General features: G+C 35.7%; 1 protein-coding gene across 1 annotated transcript in view; it reads left to right on the top strand.

The window, feature by feature from the left end:
• The window catches only part of ADAMTS19 (ADAM metallopeptidase with thrombospondin type 1 motif 19), a 285,910-nt gene that overhangs the window by 256,100 nt on the left and 8,586 nt on the right, over positions 1 to 21,224 (top strand). Inside the window, exon 21 of the mRNA XM_060008921.1 lies at positions 672 to 824. Within this exon, the coding sequence (XP_059864904.1) occupies positions 672 to 824 (153 nt within the window). The remainder of the gene's footprint in view (positions 1 to 671; positions 825 to 21,224) is intronic.

Raw genomic sequence — 21,224 nt, 5'->3', positions numbered from 1 at the left:
AATGGGGAGCATAAATGTAAACGGTATGGTCAGTTACATCTTACATGCTTCATACCTGTTATGTCACACTGTCAGTCAAGCATCAATTATTCATGAAATGAACTAAACTTATTTTGAACTGAATTATATTTTCAATCCATATAGCCATTGAGAATGATTATTTCTAGGGGTGTATAATTATGTAAAGCAACTGTTTTGTTTTTGCTATGTTTTCTCTGTTGTAGCTTTAAGAAAAGTTTTGAGAAATGATATTCTCTTAGAAATTGTCATTTTTCACAAACATTTAAGGCTAAAACAAACTAAATCTTAGCAAAAATAAAATGAATTTCCTTATATAATTATATGCAAAAAATTGATGTCAGTCAGGTTTAGCGTTTTATATTTTGATCGGTTTATTATTTGTCTTTAATAAACAATCCCTGTGTTACAGGACTGTCTGTAGTAATGGTCCTGTGTTCCTGAAACCCATTCACCCCAGCACTATACCGAAGCTCCACCTGGCCTCTGATGCTGGGCTGTAGCCTGGTCTTCTCCTTCTCCTTCATTCTGGCCTTTATGTGGGTGATAGGCTTGTGAGAGATGATGAGAACCAATTCCTAACGTAATTTGATCATCAGTCTGTATCTCTTAATCACCAGCTTTATCCACACTTCTCCGCTGTTATCTTCCAGTGTTCAGTGAAGTGTGGCAAAGGTGTACGTCATCGGACCGTGAGGTGTACTAACCCCAGAAAGAAATGTGTCCTCTCCACCAGACCCAGGGAGGCTGAGGACTGCGAGGATTACTCCAAATGCTATGTGTGGCGAATGGGTGACTGGTCTAAGGTAAGAATCATTCTGTACATTCTCAGTATTGAGTTTCACTAATGTCAGCATTGTCCTGGGTACTATAGCCACACAGCCTGAAGTTTAGGAGGCATAGAGAATAGAGATCATGGAGGTAGAGTATTAAATACCCAGGTTCAAAGCCTGCCTGTCTGTCTATGGTCATAATCGCAATAAAACTGTTTTAAGGAATAAGTAAGATAAAATGTGTAAAATACTGGGGAAAAAAATGGTGGCTGCCAGAGCATGGAGGGGCGAGTGGTAGCTATTCATAAATAACCCTAAAGGACATTCTGGAAGAAATGTTTTCATTGTACAGTACACTGTGGTTAGCCGGCCTCCTCGTTATTGCCCAACAAGAAATTCATGACATTTAAAATCTATTTTCTTATGATTATTCATGCCTTTCCTCTCCAACAAAGTTTGCGTATTAACATCATATCTGAGTTCTCAGTGCACTATACTATTTCCACAACTTCGAACATTTAAAGTTTACGTTGGGATTCTAAAGGATGCATTTGTCAACAATGTAAATCAATCCCTGATTACAGAATTAGGAAATACTCAGCCCAATCCATACAGCTTTTAGCTGGTGAACCATATAGGGAAATCTCACACTTCAGAGTAAACAACTTTTAGACAGAAGAGAATTCCAAACTAATCATGAATAATTTCTTTCATGTTCAGGGTTTATGTTTCCCAATTCTACAAGAGGAAAATAGAGTACTGTGGTGTGATAGAGAAGGGCACGGCTTGGAAGTTAAGAAACATGGGGGATGGTTAGGACTCCCTCATTAGATACCTCTGTGTCTTTGTTTCCATAAGAGTGAAATAAGGAGAATAGACAACACTATTGTTTTCAAGCTATTTTTATGTTGACACTTCATTCAGCACTGAAGGTTTAAACTAGGTTGAGGAAATGAAAGTACTCCTTGGAGGGGTGTGGGGAGGATCACCTATTCCTCCCTATCAGTTGTAGAAACTCTGCATTTGTTCATCTTGGCTAATGAAATTCTAGATGTTTTCCTTAAATGAAATAATTCTGCTCTAAGAAAAAAAAACTACTAGAATAGATAAGCAATATTTTTCCAACATTATTAATTAATAGAAATATTCTAAGTGATAAATGTTGTTAACTCCTAGTTAACTATAAGAAACAAAATTTGGGGCTTCCCTGGTGGCGCAGTGGTTGAGAGTCCGCCTGCCGATGCAGGGGACACGGGTTCGTGCCCTGGTCCGGGAAGATCCCACATGCCACGGAGCGGCTGGGCCCGTGAGCCATGGCCGCTGAGCCTGCGTGTCCGGAGCCTGTGCTCCGCAACGGGAGAGGCCACAACAGTGAGAGGCCCGCGTGCCGCAAAAAAAAAAGAAAAAATTTGTCATTGCAAAAAACAGAAGATCCAGGTTTTATTGTAATTTATGACCCAGAACTCTAAGCTGTCCAACATTGCTGCATATGGAAATAAGGCTAGCAAATCCTATTTGCATGGCAAATACTATTATAATTGATTAATAAATGTGCCTATTTTGTAGCCTCTCATCAAATCTTAAGGAAAATCAAAATTAACTGGGGAGATCATAGAAAACATTGATTTTGGTTTTCTGTGCTTAGCCTAAAAAATTTTTTTCAATTTTACCACAATTTACATGTATGTAATTTTTAAATAGGTTGTATTGAATTACTTTGAATTGGTTTTGTTATGTTACTATCAGTACATTGCTACCTAGCTAGAAGAGCCTTTGTGAGTAAGGAAAGTAATGGATAGTTCTAATAAATGTTCTTTTTTACTTCATAACTTCTTATTAAATTTTTTTAATTTATTTTTTTGTACAGCAGGTTCTTATTAGTTATCTATTTTATACACATTAGTGTATATATGTCAATCCCAATCTCCCAGTTCATCCCAACACCACCAACCCTCCCACCCCACTTTCCCCCCTTGGTGTCCATATGTTTGTTCTCTACATCTGTGTCTCTATTTCTGCCTTGCAAACTGGTTCATCTGTACCATTTTTCTAGATTCCACATATATGCGTTAATATATGATATTTGCTTTTCTCTTTCTGACTTATTTCAGTCTGTATGACAGTCTCTAGGTCCATCCATGTCTCTACAAAAGATCCAATATCGATCCTTTTTATGGCTGAGTAATATTCCATTGTATATATGTACTACATCTTCTTTATCCATTCGTCTGTCGATGGGCATTAGGTTGCTTCCATGACCTGGCTATTGTAAATAGTGCTGCAGTGAACATTGGGGTGCATGTGTCTTTTTGAATTATGGTTTTCTCTGGGTATATGCCCAGTAGTGGGATTGCTGGTTCATATAATAATTACATTTGTAGTCTTTTAAGGAACCACCATACTGTTCTACATACTGGCTATATTAGTGTACATTCCCACCAACAGTGTGAGAGGGTTCCATTTTCTCCACACTCTCTCCAGCATTTGTTGTTTGTAGATTTTCTGATGATGCCCATTCTAACTGGTATAAGGTGATACCTCATTGTCATTTTGGTTTGCATTTCTCTAACAATTAGTGATGTTGAGCATCTTTTCATGTGCCTCTTGGCCATCTGTATGTCTTCTTTGGAGAAATGTCTATTTAGGTCTTCTGCCCATTTTGTGATTGGGTTGTATGGTTTTTTAATATTGAGCTTCATGAGCTGTTTATATATTTTGGAGATTAATCCTTTGTCCGTTGATTCTTTTGCAAATATTTTCTCCCATTCGGAGGGTTGTCTGTTCTCTTGTTTATAGCTTCCTTTGCTATGCAAAAGCTTTTAAGTTTCATTAGGTCCCTTTTTTTTTTTTATTTCTATTACTCTAGGAGGTGGGTCAAAAAGGATCTTGCTGTGATTTATGTCAAAGAGTGTTCTTCCTAAGTTTTCCTCTAAGAGTTTTATAGTGTCTAGTCTTACATTTAAGTCTCTAATCCATTTTGAGTTTATTTTTGTGTATGGTGTTAGGGAGTGTTCTAATTTCATTCTTTTACATGTAGCTGTCTAGTTTTCCCAGCACCACTTATTGAAGACACTGTCTTTTCTCTATTGTATATCCTCCTTTGTCATAGATTAGTTGACCATAGGTGCATCGGTTTATCTCTGGGCTCTCTATCCTGTTCCATTGATCTATCTTTCTGTTTTTGTGCCAGTACCATACCGTCTTGATTACTGTAGCTTTGTAGTATAGTCTGAAGTCAGGGAGTCTGATTCTTCCAGCTCCGTTTTTTTCCCTCAAGATTGCTTTGGCTTATTGGGGTCTTTTATGTCACCATACAAATTTTAAGATTTTTTGTTCTAGTTCCGTAAAAAATGCCATTGGTAATTTGATAGGAATTGCATTGAATCTGTCGATTGCTTTGTTTGGTAGTATAGTCATTTTCACAATATTGATTCTTCCAATCCAAGAACATGGTATTCTCTCCATCTGTTTGTGTCATCTTTGATTTCTTTCATCAGTGTCTTATAGTTTTCTGAGTACAGGACTTTTACCTCCTTAGGTAGGTTTATTCCTAGGTATTTTATTCTTTTTGGTGCAGTGGTGAATGGGATTGTTTCCTTAATTTCTCTTTCTGATCTTTCGTTGTTAGTGTATAGGAATGCAAGAGATTTCTGTACATTAACTTTGTATCCTGCAACTTTTCCAGTTTCATTGATTAGCTCTAGTAGTTTTCTGGTGGCTTCTTTAGGATTGTCTGTGTATAGTATCATATCATCGGCAAACACTGACAGTTTTCCTTCTTCTTTTCCAATTTGTATTCCTTTTATTTCTTTTTCTTCTCTGATTGCCATAGCTAGGACTTCCAAAACTGTGATGAATAATAGTGGCCAAAGTGGACATCTTTGTCTTGTTCCTGATCTTAGAGGAAATGATTTCAGTTTTTCACCATTGAGAATGATATTTGCTGTGAGTTTGTAATATATGGCCTTTATTATATTGAGGTAGGTTCCCTCTATGCCCATTTTCTGGAGAGTTTTTATATAAATGGGTGTTGAAATTTGTCAGAAGCTTTTTCTGCATCTATTGAGATGATCATATGTATTTTATCCTTCAATTTGTTAATATGGTGTGTCACATTGATTGATTTGCATATATTGAAGAATGCTTGCATCCCTGGGATAAATCCCACTTGATCATGGTGTATGATCCTTTATTTGTCTTGTTGGATTCTGTCTGCTAGTATTTGTTGAGGATTTTTGCATCTATACTCATCAGTGATATTGGTCTGTAGTTTTCTTTTTTTGTGGTATCTTTGTTTGGTGTTGGTATCAGTGTGATGGTGGCCTTGTAGAATGAGTTTGGGAGTGTTTATTCCTCTGCAATTTTTTGGAAGAGTTTGAGAAGGATGGATGTTAGCTCTTCTCTGAATGTTTGATAGAATTCACCTGTGAAGCCATCTGGTCCTGGACTTTTGTTTGTTGGAAGATTTTTAATTAAAGTCAATTTCATTGCTTGTGATTGGTCTGTTCATATTTTGTGTTTCTCCCAGGTTCAGTCTTGGAAGTTTATACCTTTCAAAGAATTTGTCCATTTCTTCCAGGTTGTCCATTTTATTGGCACAGAGTTGCTTGTAGTAGTCTCTTAGGATGCTTTGTATTTCTGCAGTGTCTGTTGTAATGTCTCCTTTTTCATTTCTAATTTTACTGATTTGAGTCCTCTCCCTCTTTTTCTTGATGAGTCTGGCTAAAAGTTTATCAATTTTGTTTATCTTCTCAAAGAACCAGCTTTTAATTTTATTGATCTTTGCTATTGTTTTCTTTGTTTCTATTTCATTTATTTCTGCTCTGATCTTTATGATTTCTTTCCTTTTACTGACTTTGGGTTTTGTTTGTTCTTCTTTCCCTAGTTCCTTTAGGTGCAAGATTAGATTGTTCATTTGAGATTTTTCTTTTTTCCTGAGGTAAGATAGTATTGTTATAAACTTCGCTCTTAGAACTGCTTTTGCTGCATCCCATAGGTTTTGGATCATCATGTTTTTGTTGTCATTTGTCTCTAGGTATTTTTTGATCTCCTCTTTGATTTCTTCAGTGATCTCTTGGTTGTTTAGTAACGTATTGTTTAACCTCCATGTGTATTTGTTTTTTACATTTTTTTCCCTGTAATTGATTTCTAATCTCATAGCGTTGTGGTCAAAAAGATGCTTGCTATGATTTCACTTTTCTTAAGTTTACCAAGGCTTAATTTGTGACCCAAGATATGATCTATCCTGGAGCATGTTCCGTCTGCACTTGAGAAGAAAGTGTAATCTTCTCTTTTTAGATGGAATGTCCTATAAATGTCAATTAAATGTATCTGGTCTATTGTGTCATTTAAAACTTGTGTTTCCTTACTAATTTTGTCTGGATCATCTGTCCATTGGTGTAAGTGAAGTGTTAAAGTCCCCCACTATTATAGTGTTACTGTTGTTTTCCTCTTTTATAGCTGTTAGCATTTGCCTTATGTATTGAGGTGCTCCTATGTTGGGTGCATATATATTTATAATTGTTATATCTTCTTGGATTGATCCCTTGATCATTATGCAGTGTCCTTCCTTGTCTCTTGTAACATTCTTTATTTTAAAGTCTATTTTATCTGATATGAGTATTGCTACTCCAGCTTTCTTTTTTTGTTGTTGTTTTTTTGTTTTTTGTGGTATGTGGGCCTCTCACTGTTGTGGCCTCTCCCATTGCGGAGCACAAGTTCCGGACGTGCAGGCTCAACAGCCATGGCTCATGGGACTAGCCGCTCCGTGGCATGTGGGATCTTCCCAGACCGGGACACGAGCCCATGTCCCCTGCATCGGCAGGCAGACTCATAACCACTGCACCACCAGGGAAACCCCCTAGCTTTCTTTTGATCTCTATTTGCATGGAATATCTTTTTCCGTCCCCTCACTTTCAGTCTGTATGTGTCCCTAGGTCTGAAGTGGTTCTCTTGTACACAGCATATATACAGGTCTTGTTTTTGTATCCGTTCAGTGAGCCTGTGTCTTTTGGTTGGAGCATTTAAGGTAATTATCAATATATGTATTCCTAATACCATTTTCGTAATTGTTTTGGGTTTGTTTTTGTAGGTCCTTTTCTTCTCTTGTGTTTTCCACTTAGACAAGTTCCTTTAGCATTTGTTGTAGAGCTCGTTTGGTGCTGCTGTAATCTCTTAGCTTTTGCTTGTCTGTAAAGCTTTTGATTGCTCCATCGAATCTGAGTGAGATCCTTGCCAGTTAGAATAATCTTGTTTGTACGTTCTTCATTTTCATCACTTTAAATATACATGCCACTCCCTTCTGGCTTGTAGAGTTTCTGCTGAGAAGTCAGCTGTTAACCTTATGCGAGTTCCCTTGTATGTTATTTGTCATTTTTCCCTTGTTGCTTTTAATAATTTTTCTTTGTGTTGAATTTTTGTCAGTTTGATTAATGTGTGTCTTGGCATGTTTCTCCTTGGGTTTATCCTGTATGGGACTCTTTGCACTTCCTGGAATTGGGTGGCTATTTCCTTTCCCATGTTAGGGAAATTTTCAATGATAATCTCTTCAAATATTTTCTCGGGTCCTTTCTCTCTCTCTTCTCCTTCTGGGACCCCTATAATGTGAATGTTGGTGCATTTAATGCTGTCCCAGAGGTCTCTTAGGCTGTCTTCATTTCTTTTCATTCTTTTTTCTTTATTCTGTTCTGCAGCAGTGAATTCCACCATTCTGTCTTCCAGGTCACTTATCCATTCTTCTGCCTCAGTTATTCTGCTATTGATTCCTTCTGGTGTATTTTTCATTTCAGTTATTGTGTTATTCATCTCTGTTTGTTTGTTCTTTAATTCTTTTAAGTGTTTTTTCTTTAATTCTTCTAGGTCTTTGTTAAACATTTCTTGTATCTTTTCGATCTTTGCCTCCATTCTTTTTCCGAGGTCCTGGATCATCTTCACTATCATTATTCTGAATTCTTTTTCTGGAAGGTTGCCTATCTCCACTTCATTTCATTGTGTTTCTGGGGTTCTATCTTCTTCCTTCATCTGGTACAGAGTCCTCTGCCTTTTCATTTTGTCTATCTTTCTGTGAATGTGGTTTTTGTTCCACAGGCTGCAGGATTGTAGTTCTTCTTGCTTCTGCTGTCTGCCCTCTGGTGGATGAGGGTATCTAAGAGGCTTGTGCAAGCTTCCTGATGGGAGGAACTGGTGGTTTGTAGAGCTGGGTGTTGCTCTGGTGGGCAGAGCTCAGTAAAACTTTAATCCGCTTGTCTGCTAATGGGTGGGGCTGGGTTCCCTCCCTGTTGGTTGTTTGGCCTGAGGTGACCCAGCACTGGAGGCTACAGGCTCTTTGGTGGGGCTAATGGCAGACTCTGGGAGGGCTCATGCCAAGGAGTACTTCCCAGAACTTCTGCTGCCAGTGTCCTTGTCCCCTGCCAGTGCCACCCCCTGCCTCTGCAGGAGACCCTCCAACACTAGCAGGTAGATAGATCTGGTTCAGTCCCCTGTGGGTCACTGCTCCTTCTCCCTGGGTACTGATATGAACACTACTTTGTGTGTGCCCTCCAAGAGTGTAGTCTCTGTTTCCCCCAGTCCTGTCAAAGTCCTGCAGTCAAATTCCGCTAGCTTTCAAAGTCTGATTCTCTGGGAATTCCTTCTCCCGTTGCCAGACACCCAGGTAGGAAAGCCTGATGTGGGGCTCAGAACCTTCACTCCAGTGGTGGACTTCTGTGGTATAATTGTTCTCCAGTTTGTGAGTCACCCACCCAACGGTTATGGGATTTGATTTTATAGTGATTGCGCCCCTCCTACCATCTCATTGTGGCTTCTCCTGTGTCTTTGGATGTGGGTTATCTTTTTGGTGAATTCCAGTGTCTTCCTGTTGATGATTGTTCAGCAGTTAGTTGTGATTCCAGTGCTCTTGCAAGAGGGAGTGAGCACATGTCCTTCTACTCCGCCATCTTGAACCAGTCTTACTCCATGACTTTTAACTTTTGTTTGTTGATGTGTTTGTTTGTTTGTTAGCTTATGTAGAAGATACAGTTATGTTGCATTTTCTATTCTCTTTATATGAATATGTCTGTTCTTTTCCTTAAAGCTGTTTTCTCCTTCTTCGTTTATGACTGAGTTCTCAGCATAACAGATTCTAATGGCATGCACAAATTAAAGCCAGTGGCTCCATGTGAACTTTATTGATTTCTCCCCTCCTGTCTTACTCCTAAGATATCACTTTCATGTTAAAATGAAGACCAGTCCAAAATAATTACAGCGAAAAGGAATAGTGCTGGGATTATTAATAAGTTTCAGTGATTAAAGTATTCATGGGCAGAGGAAACACATCAATCTCTTACTCTTATCAGCTGTGTTCCTGGAATAAGAATAGCAACAAGATGGGTGCAATTGTGGGTCGATTTCTATGCTCCTCTGAAGTCAACTAATCTGTCAGTTTCATTCAAATTCTACTGATATTTTTAAACACTTGGTAAACCTAAATGGACTTAATATTAAGCCCTGGGTTGGCTTTAATCAGAATTATTCAATGGGCTATCCATAAGGTCTAGCTCTGAAATTCTGCTCCTCCCTCAATAATATGGATGAATCACTAGAGAATCAGTTAAAATATGTATATTCTCAGATTTTCGCACTGTCTAAAAGCCATTGACCACTTGAGCCAAGGTGATACTAGCTAAATGGAGGCTTACTAAGAATATGGCTTATGCCTCAAACTGTTTACTGCCTGTATCAGCCTATGTGATTTCTAGCATTTATGTTTTGGTAGTTTTGTGTAAACAGTGGGAAAATTGCTCTTAGCTTGAAAGGGAAAATTATAGATATACTCAAAGAGAAAATCTCCCGTCATATAATTGTTAACTCTGATTTCTAAGTAGATATAATACAGCCTTTATTAAACAATGCTAGTGTTTATTTCATTGAGACTAGAAAGTTGGCAAAAACAGGACAAAAACAATGTGGTTGCTTTGCTCTGGCTTGAGTTAACCATTGAAATAATCATATGCCACATTTTGATATAGATATGGCCTTAGGGTCTTTCCTGGGAGAGCAAAACATGACCCATCTGTTTCCTGGCATTATAAGTCTGTATTTACTCATTTAAGCTGTCCTAAGCAGAGAACACTGAGTTGAAAAATAACATAGCCTCTTATGTTTAATGATATGCCATATATTTTCTGGCTGAACTTGACCTTTCTGCCTTTATGTGAACTTCTACAACTTCTTGTTTTCGTTATTGGAGGCCAATAGAGGAGCAAATAAAGGAGTGTTGTTTTATCTATTACACAGAATTTGGTCCTTCATGAAGCTTTTATAGAGTTAACTTTTCTGTGCAGTATTAACAAGTGGTTTATACTTATTCAAGTGAATTTTAAAGACAAACAAAACACCTTGGAACCACACAAAATCCTTGGTTAATTCTTAGATTCCATTCATACACTATAATTTGAACTTAATTTAATCCTTTAAAATTCTAGGAAATGAATAGCTTTGGCCACATACCAAATTATGACATGATTAATAGATTTTTGGATAAGAGATTATGAGTCTTTTGTAATTATATAATTCAAAATAATGCTGGAAGCAGAAATAATTCTGGATGATTTAATTATACAGATAGTATGGTATAACTTTGTTTAGAAGCAGTAAATATAAAGCTTACAGTATTGTGAGTTGTTTTTAACTTATCCTGCAAACGGAAACTACAGCATATTCATTTGAATAGAAGAGGAATCTAAAAACTAAGGTATTTTTTTCTAATAGGGGAATTGTATCAAACTAATATATGTTTTCTAACTATAAAACTTGCATTTAAGTTAATAGGAATTCTACTTATTTTGAGATCATTCTTGTAGTGAAGATTTTCTAGTTCCAGGTAGTTACAGATCTCAAAATGGCATTTTACAATAATTTTTTGCATTTTCTCTGAAAATAATGTTTTGGCTAAAACTCAAAATAAACCATATTGCTTGCTTAATAATTTATTTTTGTAACTATGAAAGACTTGCATGTATCTGGATTGTTTCTAGTAAAATAATTTTCTTAATACACATACTTCAGATGGTATTGAAATCTACCTGATGTATTATATTGTCCTAGGACTCTGTAATAACTATGGGAAAATAAGTGTGCCTTTTCCTGAGTAGTTAGCACTCTCATATTTTAACAGAAGCTCAAAAAAATTTTTAAATTATCATGTAAATTTTACCAGTTCTGTAAGTGTGCTTTGTGTAACCAAGATTTATAACCTTAAAGTGGTCTCATATTGCATAATTCTTAAGTTAAAACAATTCGTAACAGGCAAGTGCATGATCAGAGAAACAACAATGTCATGAAAGGTTCTTTACTGACATACTGAAGTGTAGAAAGACAAATAGAAGATTTATTACCCTGTCATTTCGAGCTTTTCTTTTATCCAGATTGGTCAGCAGTCAATACAAGTGGTTTGGTTTGTACCATTTTACATGACCCTGAAAAAAACATTCTTTTATTTCTTACTCTTTGTTACGGTGGATTCTTAGAGAGACAGACCATGTGAATGTAAAATTCTGGGTAAGTTAATAGGCTGTTCCCAAATCTCATAGGGTCCTTGGCCTGATGATCTGCCTTCAGTTTTCTACACAGAAGTTTGTCCCTCCAATTAACATGGACAGTGGTAATTGTGACTTATTACCATTGGTAGGAAATTACAAATAATCACAGAAGACGTTTGTTTTCACTGAAGGAAAACTCAGGAATCGTTGAGGAAATTTAAAGAAACAAAACTTGATCAAAGCAATCAGGAATATCCTTAAAACAATGACTATATAATACCACATTTTTAATCATGTGTCTCTGCAGCCTAGTGTTTCTGCATTAAATGAAAAGGGACAAAAAAACCCAGATCCAAAAATTGCAAAGGAGGGATTTCTTGTTACCCAATGGCTAGGCTAGGACCTTAGGACTATGGATTCCTTCATATGTGGACTGACCCAGTGCTGCATATACCCCAACCCAATTAAAATAAACTTCAGGATGTTCCAGAATCCAAATGAGGATATGTATAGATCACTGGTTTTAATACAACTAAACTAAGTGGGTTGTTGCAGGATATTCCAGAATCCAAATGAGGATATGTATAGATCACTGGTTTTAATACAACTAAACTAAGTGGGTTGTTACAGGTTAGTAGAGGGAAGCTCAATCACTTGTTAGAAGGATTTACCAGTCAAATTTAAATAAATAATTAGCAGTAATAATAAATAACCAACTTAAATATCCTACTAGATGTAAAAATAGAAAATGTTGCTGTGTACACTGCAAATCTCAAAGAGAGGCTATGGTATTTCACTTTTCTTTTTTACTTTTACCAAGGATCACTTTTACAGAGCATGTAGCTAGTTTGTTATTTAGTGTATCATACTTTAGGAAAGCTTACATTAGATTATTTAAATTTCAAAGACTAGCCTTGTAAATATTTTTTTCTAACTAGAGAAAATTTGGATGGAAACCAAACAGAAATAATCTGTAATTCAGAAAACTGTTCTTGGGATGGATTAGCATTTCTATTCAGAATTATTTTCTAATTACATCTACAAGTCTGTTGATATTTGGAAAAGATAACTGCTCATCATTTTTATAGTTATAGATAATCTCATAAGACAGGAAAATTTGAGCAGCTATCCCATAATCAAATATGAATCTATCATACTGAGTTCTATCATTGTTGGCTCAGTCAGTAAATCAAAGAAATCAAAGATTGTGGCCTTGGTTTTAAACATACAGACATTGCGGAAACCTATCCAAAGATATCCTAAAGAAGAGATATTTTGCATTATAGGAAAATCTACTTTAAAAATTCACTTATCTCTGAGTAAGCTGTTCATACTAAAGAAATTACTCAATGATAAGTAAGATGTTTTTTCTCAAGAAAAACTTTCTATTATGTCGTTTAGATACATCCACCAAACATTTACCCAACTTGCTACTCACCATTCTGTCTAAAAAATATAGCTGTCTTCTAAAGCATGCATAATAATCCCTAAACTGTTGGCTATCAAATTGTTTTGTCTCTGTCTCTTTGCACTGCCAGAGAATGGGGCAATTTTGCATTGCTATCATTTTTATTTTTAAGATCTCTCGAGAGTTGTATCTGTTGCCCCAGATATATAAAAATAGTGAATTTCCAAAGCATTCGGATTACTCAAAGTAGTCAGACGCAGTTGGCTGATACGATTGAACATAGCAGAAATATATTAGCTTGAAAAGAATGAGGCACACATACTTTGTGTATATGTCTTCTATCTAAAGAAAATGTGTAATTTAGAGAGACTAGTGTCTATGTATACGTATGTAAGTGGGTGTGTGTATGTATATATATATAATGTATATATATGTGCGTGTATATGTATAATTAAATCATAAATTTTAACATCCTTTGGATTGGAAAATGTGAGAGAAGTAATTTTTTTTAATCCACAGGGGTTAAAAATACTGTCTTTTTAATAGATCCTTGAAAAATCACTAGATTCTTAAAATAATGATATCAGTGCTCTCATGCTGCATACCAGGGCATCTATAATTTCACCTTCTAAACCATACTTAGAAGTAATTCAGTAAATAAATGTCATTGAGTTAAAAATTACTCTTGATGTCCTTTATAGGGGATGGAGCATGGAGCGTGCCAAAACTCATTTTGGGGATATTGAACTTCAATAGGTGGGAACAAGGGAAGGGTTTCACATAAAAATACAATGAAATTTGATGACTGTTATAAATCTAAAATCAGTAGTCTTAGCATTGAGTGTTTTTTACTTAGATGTAGTAAAGTATATGTTCATCAAATACCAGAGGATATCCAGAGATAGACATAACCAGATCACCAGGACACCCAGAGAAGGACGTGTATACAATGCAAGAACAAATATGCAAATGATCAGCTAGTTAGAAAGGCATCATATGGATGCAAAACGTAAATGAAATGGAAAATCTTTTCACAAACAGGTCCCTGGTTTTGCTGCAGGTTGACGGGGTGGCACCCCAGCATCTGCACAGCCAGAGTGCAGACCTGCATCGGTCTTGAATGCAGAAGAGCAGTTCCTTAGGCCCCCCCAACCTCAATCCCCATATCTGTAAAATGTGCCAAAGCAACTGTAAGTCTCTCTAAATTTCAAAATACTCTAACTGTGCAGGTAAAAGTAATCCAGTTTCAGTGATGTGTATAGACCAAGGAAAAATATTTTGAGCTACTTGAAAAGGAAAGATCTACCTGAGGAGACAAAACAGCAGAATAGATTAGAAAAAAAAAAAATATATATATATATATATATATATATAACACCTTATTTTCAATATACAAAATATGTACGAGTCCATATAGGGTAAGAATTAAAACTAACAAACTTGTTTAGAAATAAATACACACACACTTACACAAATTCAGGGCTCAGAGAGGCAACATGAGAGAAGTGGGTTGAGGGATACCCAGGGGCTGACATACGGAGGAAGTTTGTTTTACTCAATTCTGCCCTGTTGCTTCCACATATGTTTTCCCATACTACTTCTAAGACTGGATGTTTTCAAACTTTTCAAAAAACATTTTGATAGGTGAAAAAAATATCTCATTTTGAAATGCACACGTTCTTGGACTCAACAGCTCTGTTGCCATAGCTTTTGCTTACAGACATTCTCAAGTAATTTGCTAACTGCATTTATGAAGATGCTCATTGCAGCCTTGTTTGGAACAACAAAAATTTAGAAACAATCCATATATCCATTAACTAGTTATATAAATCAAAATACTATATTTAAACAGTAGAATACTGTACTTTATAAAAATATATTTGTATATACATACTGATAAGAAAATTTCTCCAAGAACTACTATTAAGTATGTAAATATTATGCAGAAGAGTTATATAGTGTGAAGTATATTTACATATATTCTTTTTATACATATTAAAATTTTTCTGCACAGATATACAAAGAACAGTTTATCTGAATTACATTGAAGGAAAGGAACTTCTATGCTTACAATTCTACCATATCCATATATAACTTTTAATTTTATAAACTGGTTAATAGTTTTTGTCTGAAATTAAAAGAAATCTCTTACTTTCTTCATACTTACATTTTTCAGGCTGCAGTATCAACAGTGATTGATGTCATGGATATAGAGAGATGCTACGAGAATATTATAGAATTTCTGGGAAGGGGAGAGGATTTGATAAGTTAGGTAATTGGTGAGATAATTCAGTGTATGGAGTCAGACAGCCCTGAGTTTGAATTCTGAATTTTCTGTTCAGTTAAGTTACTGATTCCAAATGAAATAATTTATGAAAAATGATTAGCAAAGGGTCAGATACATAGTAACTAAATAAATGCTGACTATTCGTATTGTAGTATCAGTAGAGATGGGGAAAATGGTTGGCTTTGAGAAATTTGTTATGAGGTTAAAATGAACAGGAGTGGGGTTGATTTTCTGTGGAGAGGTGAGAAGGAGGGAGGTGTTCGTGTGTTTAAGAGGAATCCCATGTTAGCTTTCTGGTCTGAAGAACTTGTATGGGTAATGGTTCTGTGATATGAGATAGGGAAGCCTAGAGATGAATCAAGTTGGAGGGGAAGGTTTATGAATTCTATTTTGGACTGTTTCACGTGCCCATAAAAGAATTAAAATACTGGTGTCTAGTAGATAGGTCAGAGGAGAGGAATGGGATGGAAATATACATTTTATAATCATCAACATTTAGGCAGTGTTTAAATTTTAAAGTATAAGCGTGCCCGAGAAGGGAGTATAGATGGAGAAGAAAAGATGCAGCCCTGAGAAACTCCCAGCTCTAAAGGCTTGAGAGAAGAGAAGCAACTGCTAGCAAAGGACCAAAAAAAGGGGTATTCAGAGAAAGAGGAGGAAAAGTCGTGAGAAACAAGAGAAGAAAGTATGCTTAAGAATGTTCAATGAAATGGAAATTCAGAAGGAGTTGAGGGGAGCCTATTTCTTTATTCTCAAATGTCAGCTGCTATAGGACTGTGTCGGTGGCATTCCTCATTTTATTTCCTCAAACCATATCTCACTCCCAATTTCCTTTTTCTTGAAAAATGTTAATACCATCTTCCCAGATACCCAAGTAGAAGCTATCCTTGGCACTTTTTCTTCTATACACAAGTAGTGTTTTGCCTGGGTTGCTCTTCACTCCCAATATAATACTACAGTCCTTCTTATATTTTCACCAGGACTAGAGTAACAATATCTAATGAACTTTCTTACCCCCATATAGGGGGATGGCTTCACCACTCTATCCTATAGTTCACGCAATTTCAGAGAATTGTCATTGGCTATACTGTCAACTACCAGATACTCACTCTGGCATTCAAAGCTTTCTATATTCTGGTCTTAACCTACCTTTTGAGAATTGTCTCATTATTCTCATTAATTCAGTATCTCCACTAAGCTCAGGCCTGAGCAGTTTTTACTTCTACAATCTCCATATCTTTGTTTATACACTTCTCTTTGCCTAGAATGTGTTTTTTACAACCATCCAAGTCCTTTGAGGGCCAGCTCAAGTACCTAATTTCCCCAGTAAATGACAGAATCTGTCTGCACTTATTGACTACATTAATTTCTCTCAATTACTTATTGCCTTATATTTTTGCCGTTTTGTTAAGATTGTCTTAATCCTTTTACCCTTCTCACTCCTCTGTCTGAGTGACCAGACCATTGCATGACATGCGGTGATATTTATTGAATAAATGACTGCTTAAACTTCTTCAACAAGTAAGCAAAAATGTATGATACATGTAAGCATTGTACTTATTTTCTTGTGGCCCATTTTATTTTTCTGACTCTGGTTCTATAACAACTACAATGTTTCATATAATTTACCACAAAAAATTAGTAACTACCTTATCTTTCACCAGGAAAATTAAGGTAATTCATAAAATTTTATGTAAACATATGACTCCCTTGACCTTTTCCTGTATGGTATATCAAACTACTTAAAAATGTGATTTTGTTTTAAAAAGTAAATCCACCCTTATTTGAGTAACATGCTATTTAAGCCTAAAGGATGCTTAAGATTGAGGTTCAAGGAAGCTGGCAGACTTCTTTTGCATTTTCTGGAATTCATTTGGCTGGAATACCTGACAGGTTAGAGAGCAGTTATCTAACCTAGAAGAAAAGCAGCAGATGGAAGCAAAGCACACTTAAGAATTTTCTCTGTGAACTAGCAAATACTTGGTTTATTTCAGGTTGGAATAAGTTAAAAGTAGCTATATAATGCTCTCTGTGCTGTTTTAAATCAAGAGTTTATTTATTAAAAGCAAAACAAAAACACACACTTCTCTAACATGGCCACAGAAGGACCTGATCCATTTCTGACATAGAATTGTTGGACTAGACCTGGAAAGTATCTTATTTGAAAAGGAAATTCAATCACTGTCTTTCCAAACAGTGTCCCTGGTGGGAAGATGTTTCACTGGGATGATAGTGATAAAATAGAAATGTCTTGATAGTCTTTTTTCACCTCTGTAACATCCTATGATTCATAGGCTCAGCACTGACAGAATTGCAGATGTGCCCAAAACTTTGTGTTTAATTGCTTCTTAATGCAAAGCATTTTTTTTTATTCCATCTTTGTGGTGATCAGTGTGTACTTTGATATAAAAAATGATTGGGGGGATTATTATGACCTTTCATAACATATTCAGTTCTCTGCTAATCATTCATAAGCACTCTGCTTGATTTTTGCCACACACATTTCCTTGATTTGCAGTAACTATATGCAAACATTTTCATTAAAGGGACAAAAATAGTTTGAACTGTAGAACCAAACAAATATTTAACTAAAGACATATGCAAAAAATCCTCAATGTCTGACCTCTAGGAATAGATTCAATTCCAAATACCCATGTGTTAAATTAAGCAGATGAACTACTTTAAAAAGATGCTGCAACCCTGACCAAAACAAACAGCAAATCTTACAAAACAAAGCTAACTTTTGTTCCGTAGTATGCTTGTTTCACACTCACTTTATTAAAAAGTTTAAAGATGGAACTGCCAAACATATACATAAATGAATAGGAATGCTGTGCTAATAATTTCCAGTAGAAATCATCATTTAGTTTCCTTATGAGGTCCACTCTCCACTGTGAATGCTACTTCACTCTTGTTAAACTACTTCGGAATAATCCATTTATTCCCAAAGACAAATTATCCAAGTCAATGCTGTTAACCTTGTTATAGATTGGCACTTATCATTACGAATTATATGAGGTTCTAGAAGACTGTCTATTATATTGGTTAAAAAAAATTGAACTCTGTCTGCCAGTGACAATTTTCTCTTAATTTAGGAATTCCTATTTCTTACAGAGGCCAGCTGGAAATGAGTAAAGCATTACAGAGCCTTCCTTAGCTGTTGGCCTGGAGAATACACATTCTCTCCAAAATATATATCTTTGGCACAGTCTAGAAGGAAGGAATCTCGGGTAATCTCTGTCCTGGCCAAGTGTGGGAATTATTATTTTTAACCCCTAAATACACTGAAATTTGGGGGTTTTTTTCCAAGGAATTTAAAAACAAACTAGTGTAGTTATGTTTGTTATCCAATAAAACTCCAAATAAATACTGTACAGTAGTATTTTTACTTTCGGGCTTTCTGCCTCTTTGGTATAATGTTTAAGAGGACATTTTACAGGATTTAAGCTTGAAGAGTTTTACAATTTAACTTTAGAGTTTAACATGCACAGATAGATAATTCTATAAACTCACTGCCAAACTAGTTGATTATTTAACCTAAGTGTACACATTTACTTATACCATAGTGTCCCAATTGGTTCCCAAACCTGGGTTATCTAAATATTCCGAGTAACTAACTAGCACCAAACAGTGTCTATCTGACTGTTCTGAAGTCCTGAAAGGAAAGGTAGAAACTAATATTTAACCAGTGATTTTAAGATTTGGCATTTTACCATAGGATCCCAATACCTAAGACTAGATGTGGAAGTCTTTTGTAGCTCCATGCTGAAAATCACATATGCAGAAAAGATCTACTTGATCTCAGAACCCATGGAGCACAGAAGCAGTGCAAGAATCAGAGATCAGTGGAAATAATTCGTGTCTCTTCTCTAAATAGGAGAGTAGTTAAGAGATATTTATGGATATCCCATTTTTAAAGGGTTCTTAAGTGAAATTAAGTTGTCCAGAAGTACATAGGTTACTTCTTGGACAAAAAGGCAACAGTGTTCTTTGGTGAATTTGACAGAGACATGATACCACGTAGATTATATCATGAGCCCTTGTGGATATTCCTACATGATTCATGAATTTTCAGTGGCAGGAAGACAATTTTGCACTTTACGAAAGTGGATTCAAGTGGTACTGTGGATGAGCTTTGAGAACCTCCTAAAATCGTGTTCACTATTTTTGTCCCTCCTTTTGGCACCTTATAAACTTGTAGATAGCTATTTATTGGTGCCTGTGCAGCCTTTTTTCTTTGAATTAAACATGTTTTACCCATGTCAATGTATTACAGAGCATGTTTGCTATTATTCACTAGGATTTAGTGGATTTATGCCTCTAAGCATTGTGGTATTCATAGAAACTTTGGGGAACAATACATGTAGATTATTTTTAAAAGATACATATTCTTGATAAACATATTCAAATCTATCACGAAATGAATATTTCTATATAATATAATGAAAATTTAGTAACAGTTTATATACTCGTCCCTTATATGTTTATATGATCCATCAAAAATGTATTTATACCATTGTTCTATTTAAGACCTAATTATCCTCAATGCATCACATTAGACTTGAAAACTTAAAGAGTTTCATCAGGCCACAGTTATTTTATAGCACACACTCACTGCCTTTGAACATAATGGAATTATAACATCAATAAAATGTCTCAAGATAAATGGCCTTTCCTTGAACACCTAGTATAAGGTGTTTACATATTTTTCCAAGTATTAAACCAAGATCTTAGCAACACTGTCTATTAATGCCATAAATAATACTGTCAGGTGTGAAATTTCCATGGTCAGTTTCTTACTGCAGTTTGCTTTTTGGGCAGTGCCTCACCACTCATCGATCCTTTGTGATGGAAGAAAGGATTCCACATCTTGGCTTGTCCATGAGATGGACTTTACAGCCATTCAGAGTTCATTTCATTCCTTTGTTTCTATGACAATGCCTCAGTTGCGAATTTGTTAAGAATTTTTTGAGTGTAGTTTTTTGTCTTACATTTTTTTCTATGTCCCTCATTTGTTCACATTTAGGCCAGTCCACAAATTTGCCAAATCATTCTAGCATCTTAACCTGCCTTTACCAGTACTGGCAAACCCTGCCCACTCAGAGCTATCACTACCTTAGTAAATATAACTTTCCAAGAGTTCACATCTATATATATCACCAGATCCTCCTTGGCCATTTTTAGAATATTATAAACATCTGAGTTAGGTAAACGTCTACTGTACCCTTCCACCAGCTTGGACATTGCTTATTTTTCCCCAGAGATTTCCCTTTCAGTTAGTTTATTTAGATGAAATTTTCTTAGGTAAAATAAAGCAAGTCATGTCTTATTGTGTGGTGTAAGAATGACAAAAAGGAAGTTTTAGATAATGGAAATAGTTATAAGGTTATATAATATATATATATCTCATTTTAAAAGAGGATAAAGCCGCCTTCTTGCTAATTTGCTACCATTTGTATTCATGGTTCTCGTTTACTAAACTATTTCTCTAATCATTTTAATAGTCCAAACTGTTTGAATTATTGAGGAAGTTTCCTTTATCATGTTTAGTGTTTGACATGCGAACTGTAAGGTTGACATAATTTAATACAGTCTTAGAAATTGTCACTAATGTCCCAGGTCAAGAAAGGGTTTATTCCATTATAAGATAAATATATTACGATATTATCTAAAGATATTATAATACTCATGTACTCAAGTGCAAGGGAGGTCATAATTTTCTCAGGTAGATTGAAATGATGAATGTCACTAAGTCAAACAGATTTTATTTTCAGAGCCTTTGGGGCTCATTTTTTGGTGGGAAAGAGGGATTACCAACATCAGTTTTTCTTGTGCCTTGCTGCTTAAGTTTGTTCTAAAGATTACTATTTCCCTTTTTACTGTAGTAAACCTGGTACATCAAGATTGCGTTTCCTGTTCGGAATTAAAGGCTTCTGGTTCATGGAATTGGTTTGTGAGGTGCTTAGTTTCAGAGGTCCTTCAGGGCAATATTAAAACTGTTTGGGGAACAGACTATTTGTCAGACAGTACAGGTCTCTCTTATTAAAATACTTTAGTCAGGAAATTTTCCTTGTAAAAAGATCAATGGCAAGTTATCTGGTGCACCCTATGTTTTTTTTTTACCAGTTGCTGGCAAATTGATGTTGACATTTTAGCATTTGGTCCTTTAGTGGAGGTCTATAGTGCTGCTGTGTTTCAAGTATTTTTTAACTTAGTACATA

Source organism: Delphinus delphis, chromosome 3, assembly GCF_949987515.2.
Source record: "Delphinus delphis chromosome 3, mDelDel1.2, whole genome shotgun sequence".
In the NCBI taxonomy this organism is placed as follows: Eukaryota; Metazoa; Chordata; class Mammalia; order Artiodactyla; family Delphinidae; genus Delphinus; species Delphinus delphis.
This window is presented reverse-complemented; position numbering and strand designations above follow the sequence as displayed.